At 36.7% G+C, this 9,085-nt stretch overlaps 1 protein-coding gene across 1 annotated transcript; it reads left to right on the top strand.

The window, feature by feature from the left end:
• LOC107642105 (transcription factor MYB36) lies at window positions 2,315-4,305 on the top strand. Its single transcript, XM_016345426.2, has 3 exons — window positions 2,315-2,712; window positions 2,792-2,921; window positions 3,154-4,305. Exons 1-3 carry the CDS (start codon window positions 2,577-2,579, stop codon window positions 4,100-4,102), a joined length of 1,215 nt encoding a protein of 404 aa, XP_016200912.1. The 5' UTR covers window positions 2,315-2,576; the 3' UTR covers window positions 4,103-4,305.

The raw sequence follows: 9,085 nt of genomic DNA, 5'->3' as shown, positions 1-9,085 counted from the left end.
GTTTTAATTAGTGTAATAATTTTTTTAGAGAATAAAAGATATATATTTTTATATACAGTGACTATTTTTTTTCATGTTTAAATATGAAGATAGGTATAAGATAGTGTGCCTCATGACACAAATTTCTAAAAATTTTGTACTTTTCTGAATTTGATATGTAAAGCATTTTGTTTAATATATTTCTATATTTATATATGTCTAAATTACCAAACACAGCCTTAAAATACTACTACTACACTACCAAAACCCCATTTAGTTATCGTTAAAAGAACAATTTGGTATCTTTTATATATAGGTAAAAACTCAGGTGAAGTCGATTTTACGTGAAGTTGATACCTAAGAGCCGTTAGATGAAAATTTAGTTAAATCAATCAAATCATTTAACGTCTCTCAGGTATCAATTTCACGTCAAGTCGACTGCACCTGAGTTCCACCTGATATATATCATAATTAATGTCATGTCAAGGTTTCACGGTGAAGCTTCGGTTTTGATAGGCCGGTTGAGAAGAAATAGAGGAGTCAAAGACAATGAAATTCACTTTGGTACGGCGGGTAATACCTACTCACGACGAACAAGATACAAGTTTTCATTGATATGATTTCAAATAAGAATCAGTTGGTTATGATTTTGTGGTGAAAGCAACCAAGGACACAAGAGAGACATTTTCAATGCATATTTGATTATTGGTTTTTGTAGCTTTCATCACAATCTCGTCAACAGATATTGGATGGTTTCTAACAAAGATTTCAATTTCAATTCTTATTATATATTGTACTCAGGCCTTAAATATGGAAAATATATTACTACTTATGTATAGCTTAGATATTCAGAAGACCTTACTCGCTGTCACATGTGTTCCATTTCAAGAGAAAAAATGTACTTTCGTACATCCACATCTTGGACCAATTTGTCACAATACATTCAATTTTATAATCATGTGTCACACAATTAATATCTGATATATTCAAGGCGACCGGTTTATAATTAAAAAAAAAAAAAAACCATGTTCCAACAAGGTTCAACAGCAAGAGGCTAGGATATGTTGTTCTGCAAGATCACATGCACATCCTTTGGTTTGCTAACACATACAAGTGCGTCATTCTTCCCCTAAATGCATGTGCCACAGTATTATTTGGAAAATAAAAATTTTATATTTTTAAAGGTGAAAATTTACTTGCAGTCGTTTTACTGTAATGTTAATAATTAAAAGTCGTTAGATTATAATTTAGTTAAATCTATTAAATTATCAAACGACTCTCAACTATTAATTTTACATGAAGACAATTGTATTTGAATTTTTACCATTTTGTGTATATTAAAATTAATCACTAAATCAGCTGGCAGCCACATATAAAAATACAAAATACATACTAAAAATATATTAAACTATATATATTTACACACAAATATATAACTATTGTTTTTAGTATGTAAATAGGATTTTTATTTTAATATTTGTGTTTTGTTATAAATCTATTGACATAATCAGAAAGCTTTTTTTGTAATTTCTTTTTTATTTTTTCTAATAACAACATGGTCATTTTTTCAGGATATTATTATCATGATATTTTCTATAACAACAATGCTAGGGAATCAATAGGGTATTAGCCAAAAATCAGTCAAATATCTCTAGGTGAATTCAAAATCTCTACGAGTTAATATATATGGATGTTTCTTCCGCTAAATATCAGAATGTTTCTTTTTCATACTAAATGGATATTCTTTTATATATTTTTCGAATTTTTTTGTATTAACTTCGAGTGTGAGGTGTGAAGAAACGAGCTTGATTCTGCGCCGTGATCCTAGGAGCAGATTTGGAAAGATATTACTTTAATTACTTTTCCTTTCTATAATTGCTTAACAACTGAACTTGTTCATTGAGCTAGTTTTTGAAAATAATAATAAGGCTTCGCTGAATAATTCCAAATCCATGTAATTGACTGGATCAAAGTATGTAATTGGTTTACTATGTCCTTCCTAGAAGTTTCACTGTTGCTACATTTACCATGAGAATTCCCATGTAATTAACAATATAATGAATTACCAATAGGATAAGAGAGCAGTAATTATGTACATTAATATATAGAGAATGGAACATTTTCGAGGATAATGCCGACAAACTAAGAGGATAGAGACTTCTTTTGATCAAATGCTGTAGCACCGTGTTCAAGTAATAAACAAATGGAACAATTGAAAAAGCAGTCACATTTTTTTAGTAATATATCAAAAAGAAGAAGAAACTATAATTATTTATGTTACGTATTTGTCGAGTTGCATGCATAATTAAGCAAGGATGATCGAACTAAACCAAAAAGGATGAAAGAGAAAGAGATAGATGAATATATGAAACCCTAGAAATGAAGAAGAAAAAAATAATATTGAGTTGAATAGAGAATAGAGAATTAGAGTGAGAGGGTTATTGATGAGGTGTTAGAGTTTTTGTCCTTTTAACCCTTCACATCATCTCTTTCTTTCTGCCTATAAATCTTCCTCTTCCTTCTTCCTAGTTTCCCCAACAACAAAACCCTTAATTCCATCTCAAATTCTCTTCTTCTTCCTTCAAGCAACAACAAAGATGGGAAGAGCACCATGCTGTGACAAGGCCAACGTGAAGAAAGGACCATGGTCCCCTGAAGAAGATGCTGCTCTCAAAGCCTACATAGAAAAGAATGGAACTGGAGGCAATTGGATTGCTCTTCCTCAGAAAATTGGTATTTATATATATTATTTTAGTATAATCAATTAATATATAGTCATGGATTAATGGAAAGTTAATTAATTTAATTGCAGGGCTGAAGAGATGTGGAAAAAGTTGCAGGCTTAGATGGTTAAACTATTTAAGACCTAACATCAAGCATGGTGGATTTACTGAAGAAGAAGACAACATCATCTGCAGCCTTTACATTAGCATTGGAAGCAGGTGAGTCAGAATTAAGTGATGATCATATCATGAACTTCAATAATAATCTTATTATTTGCTTGATTTAATTTGATTCTACTGCTTGCATTGTGGTGTATAGTATTTGAACAATAACTCTTTGTCCTATTTCTTTGTCACCAGAATCTCTTGAGATCTATCCCAACACATGTTCTTCCTTTGTTTGTTTATTATTCCTTGGAACTGTGAATCCCTACTAAGTTGATCTGTGTAGGTGGTCCATTATTGCGGCACAGCTACCTGGAAGGACAGATAACGACATCAAGAACTACTGGAACACTAGATTGAAGAAGAAACTGCTGGGAAGGCGCAAACAATCCAGCTTCAACAGCTCCAAGGACTCCAATATTGGGATGCAAGATGACACATCAAGTTCCAATAACAATACTAATGCCCTAAGCACTTCAGCTCTTGAGAGGCTTCAACTTCATATGCAGCTTCAGAGCCTCCAAAACCCTTTCTCTTTCTACACCAACCCTGCCCTCTGGCCAAAGTTGCATCCTTTTCAAGAAAAGATGATTCACCAGAATCTGCAGCAGCAGCAGCAGCACCAATCTCATAATCTTAACAGTCATGGCTCCAACTCCAATAACCCTTTGATGCAGAATACTAATAATGCTTTGCCTTCTCCTCATCATCATCATGTGCTGAATCAAGAAGAAGGGGAAAAGGATACCAAGAATTCAAAGGTTGATCTTTTGGAGAATCCGCTTAATAATAATAATGGCTGTTCATCAGTTCTCTTCAATAATAGTAATCCATTATTGCACTCATCAAGTGATGCCATTATTGCACCAAGAGGAGATGGTGTTGAGGGAATTCAGCAGGTTTGTGCTATCGAAAGTGAGCTTGATGAGATTTTGAATCTCAATAGCAGCAACAGAAGAATGTGTTACATTCCACAGGAGGAGGAGGAAGAAGAGGAGGAGGATCAGATTCAACAGATGGCTGATGATGAGTTTGACTGTTTGAGAGAGATGAATAGTAATAATAACAACAATGGTAATTCAAAGGACAGTAATAGTAACTTGATTTGGTGGTCCAATGATTCTTCTGCTGATACCAAATCAGCATCCTCAAATTCTTGGGAGTCAATGTCATCCACTCCAGTTCTTCTGCCAGAAGGGATGTTCCAAGATTATGAACTAGGTTACACTTTATAGTCATCACATTGTTATCAATGATTTGACTGTTTGAATGTTCCTAATTTGTTGGGTGGTGGGCATAAGGTAATTAAAGAGAGAAAACTGAGTAATATAATAGGTCTTGTGTAAACAACATCGTGAATATATGCATGTAATATTGTAATAATAATATGTAAGTAAATTACTGTTTCAGTAATGTATAAATTAAATTCCTAGTTTCATTTTGTTCCTAAATTAACTGGAACAGAACTTGATAAGTATATTATACTATCATCTCGTGTATCTTTAATAATGAAAATGTATACTGTTTACAAGTAGCAGAAGAAACTATGTAATTAATAATCTGTAAATGAGCTGAATTTGCTGCAACTTTATATGAAGATTTTAATTAGTTAATCCATGTTGTAACCAAACATATGTAACTACTGTATTTCATTATTCTAGGTTCCTACTATAAATGCATGTGGAATTGATTTGATTCACATCTTTCATTTGTAATACATCTTTCTATTTGTGATATAAGGATTTAAAAATAGGGATTTCGAATAGTGTATTAATTAATGAATTGAAATAGTATTTCAATATAAATACGTAACAAATCTATATACATATTTCTGTATAGCCTTTCGAAAATTTCATTTGTACAAAAGGATTCCTTTCCTCATGCAAAAAGAAAGATCGTAAACTCCATTTGTTATAGGTTTAATACTAAAAAGTTGAAAGCTACAAATTAAAAGCTATGCGTTTTTCGTGGATCCAAAAGTCAATATATTCTCTTTGTTTTACATAATGTGAAAAAACAAACGTCACCAAATTAATGTGAACTCTCACTGAAAATCAAAGATATTTAAACATGACTCTCATTATAGCAATTTTTCATCATCATCGCTAGAAATGTAAGCTAGCGTGTTGAGTAAACATTTTCTTTTTCTAGTACAACTTGAACATGACCGAAGAATAATTCATGAAGCTGAAAATGGCCCTTCTTATATTGTAGGTCATGTTATAACGTAGCCTAACTATCCATTTTTGGCGTTACCTACGAGAAGCTTTTGTTGTTGGTCAATTATATTGTAGCTTGCTAGCTTTGCTGCCTTCAATAGACGTTAGAAGAATTCAATAATGAAAATGATATTTGTTTTATACAAATTCATTTTCTCTCGTCTAGCGTTTGTTTTGAGGTACTGAGACAGAGATTGAGAGACTGAGACTCAGTATTATGTTTGTTAGTTCAGAGACTGGTATTAAAATTTCTATTTCTGTCTCCAAAATTCCAGTATTTCAGTACCTTCAAAAAGTAGGGACACATGGGACTAAAATTTTTAAAGATGGAGACTGAAACTTTAATAACATTTTATACCTAAAATACTTTCATTTCAATTAATTAATTCTAATTTTATCCTTTATGCAAATTAAATTAGAGTTTCATTCTTGTTTCAATTTCTGTCTCCTATTTTACACCAAACAAAATACTGAAATTTATTTCAATCTCTATCTCTTAGTCTCTGTCTCTCAATTCTCAGTCTTTCTGTCTCTTAGTCTCTGTAACTTTTTGACAAACATGTCCATTCATTTAGTTTTCTTGTTATAATTAATGTACTTTTTTTTCTACTATTTGATCTCGAACTAGACAAGAGTAGACGTTAAAGTTAAACTGTTTTATCTATGTGCTAGAATGTGGTTTAGATTACTTGTCATAATTAGTTATTATTATTATTATTATTATTATTATTTTGGTTTAGTAATAGACTCTACTTTTCTTCTTTTTCTTTTAGTAAAATGGAAATGTAATTATGTAAGCCCATGAACTATTTATTACCTAATGGGCAGGTGTTTTGGGTCTTGGTAATGGGCTGAAGTTTATTTCAGAGTCTCAGACCAAAAATCAAGTTATTATAAATAGTCTTACATACTAGCAACTTCTGCTATAAAAAATAAAAAATATACCATATAAAATCCCGACTTTAAAACAAAAAACAAAACTCATACAACTTAAATGATATTTATACATTAAAATAGAAATGTATATTCTGCATAATTTTTGGTGTATACATTTCATATTATTTTTATAATATAAAAGATAAGTGTTCATACCCTGGCCCAATAATAAAGGTCTAGGATCCAAGCAAAAAGGCCCAACCCAAAGGGTTGGCCCTCACCCAGTACCAGCCTTCATCCCCAGAAGTCGGTACTGAACACGACCTGCTCCAAAGAAGTCGGATACGAGGGTTAGCTGGCAGATAACACTCATTCGAATGAGTAACTGCCCCTAGAAACTCTCTAACCACTTCATAGAGCCATATCTTAACCTCCCTAAGATATGGGAACGGTTATCCACCTAAAAAGGTGGCACTACTTCAGCGGTGGTTATTGGTTCACCACTATAAATACACTGACATCATTCAGGTATCACTAAGTTCCAATACTCTCTAACCTGCTCACACTCTTGCTAACTTAGACATCGGAGTGTCTTTGCAGCCCATTCTCCCCATTCTCTCTCACATACAAGTCGGACGGAGGAACACCGAGTACCAGGTCCACTCGAAAGCCACCTCCTTCATACGTTTGGGCCAACCAACGCCATCCGACCCATTCATCTCCGGTTACCCACCGTAACATTGGCGCCGTTGCCGGGGACCCGAGAGATCAACCAGTGATGGCAGATAGATCCCCTGAAGAGGGTCATGTGGAGACAGATTCTGAACAAGAGAATCTGAACACTGGAAACAATGAGGCAGACCAGACCCTTCACCAGGAAGCCAATGATCAACACAGGGAAGGCACCTCCGGAATCAAAAACCCGAAGGTAAATTCCTCGGAGGGGCGCGAATCAGAAAAAGAAGGACCATCCCACGCAATTGAGCTCATGGGATTAGTCCACAGTCGCCTCGAGCAGCTAGAACAGGAACGGGAACGACAAAAGGAAACCGAAAAGAACCTAAAAGAGGAGATGGAGCGACGAAAAGAGTTAGAAAGAAAACTCTTAAAGTTAGAATCCTCCCTCAAAGGTTAGAACTCCCACGACGGTAGAGAAGATTCGCCTTTAGGAGAGAAAGATCCTTTTAGCGAGGACATAATGAGGGCAAAAGTTCCGAGAAACTTTAGAAGCCCCGATATGGACCTCTATGACGGAACCACTGATCCAAAGCATCATCTGAGCAACTTTAAAAGTCGGATGTATCTGGCTGACGCCTCTGACGCTACGCGATGCAAAGCTTTTCCGACAACCTTGTCAAAAACAGCGATGAAGTGGTTCGACAGCCTCCCTCCGAGGTCAATTACCAGTTTTGAAGACCTCTCAAGAAAGTTCTTGATGAGGTTCTCCATCAAGAAAGACAAAGTAAAACATGCACCAAGTCTCCTGGGAATAAAACAGGAGATCGGGGAGTCCTTACGGGCCTATATGGAAAGGTTCAACAAAGCATGTTTGGAGATTCAAGACCTGCCCACCGAGGCAGTCATCATGGGGCTAGTCAATGGTCTTAGAGAAGGTCCCTTCTCACAGTCCATATCAAAAAGATACCCCCACGACGACCCAGTGGTAATTACCATGATCCTGGCAAATGTCCATCTACACAGAACACTAGTAGACCAAGGAAGCTCAGCGGACATCCTCTTTAAGCCCGCTTTCGACAAACTAGGTTTAGATGAGAAAGAGTTAAGAGCCTACCCCGACACCTTGTACGGATTAGGCGACACGCCAATAAAGCCACTAGGATTTTTGCCCCTCCACACCACCTTTGGAAAGGGGGAGAAATCAAAGACTCTGAGTATAGACTTCATAGTCATCGACGTGGGGTCGGCCTATAATGCTCTAATCGGCAGAGCTACCCTTAATCGACTCGGAGCGGTGGTATCGACACCCCACCTCTGCATGAAATTCCCGACCTCAGCGGGGATAGCAACGGTGAGGGGAGATCAGAAGCTGGCAAGGAAATGCTACAATGAAAGCCTAAACCTGAGAGGAAAAGGCAAAGAAGTTCACACAATAGAGCTCGGTGGAACAAGGATTAAAGAAGAGCTGCGACCACGACCCGGAGGAAAAACCGAGGAGATTCAGGTCGGAGAAGAGGAAGGAAAAAACACTCACATAGGAACCAACCTGGGGGAAACCCTAAGACAAGAATTGACTAAGCTCCTAAGAGATAATTCCGATCTCTTCGCCTGGAAGGCCTCCGACATGCCTGGGATAGATCCAGAACTCATGTCCCACAAGCTCTCGGTCTACTCGGGATCTCGACCTGTACAACAACGAAGACGCAAGCTCGGCCCAGAACGAGCTCTAATAGTAGAGGAGCAAGTACAAGCGCTCCTAGAAGCCGGTTTCATCAGAGAAGTCAAGTATCCAACATGGCTAGCCAAGGTAGTGCTAGTCAAAAAACAAAATGGTAAATGGAGAATGTGCGTCGACTATACCGACTTAAATAAGGCATGTCCCAAGGACCCTTATCCACTACCAAGCATTGACGCCCTAGTAGACTCTAGCTCGGGGTATCAATACTTGTCGTTCATGGACGCCTACTCAGGGTATAACCAAATCCCCTTAGAGAAATTTGCCTACTTCTTAGTGGTAGCCTCTCGAAGGCTACGGCCTTACTTTCAAGCTCACACAATAAGAGTCCGCACGAACCAACCCATGAAGCAAATCCTCCAAAAAACGGATGTTGTAGGAAGAATGGTTCAATGGGCAATAGAGCTCTCCGAGTTCGACTTGAAGTACGAAACTCGGACGGCGATTAAAGCCCAGTGCCTCGCCGACTTCATTACAGAATATGCAGGGGATCAAGAGGATAAACCAACTACATGGGAACTCTACGTAGATGGATCCTCCAATAAAACAGGAAGCGGCGCAGGCATAATATTGGTAGATGAAAGGGGAACCCAGATAGAGGTCTCCCTCAAGTTTGAATTCCCAGCTTCAAACAATCAGGCAGAATATGAAGCCTTGATTGCAGGATTGAAGCTGGCAGAAGAAGTCGGTGCTACAAAGGTAATGGTATA

Source organism: Arachis ipaensis, chromosome B01, assembly GCF_000816755.2.
Source record: "Arachis ipaensis cultivar K30076 chromosome B01, Araip1.1, whole genome shotgun sequence".
Taxonomy (NCBI): Eukaryota; Viridiplantae; Streptophyta; class Magnoliopsida; order Fabales; family Fabaceae; genus Arachis; species Arachis ipaensis.
Note: the sequence above shows the minus strand (reverse complement) of the source record. Positions and strands in the feature narration are given on the sequence as shown.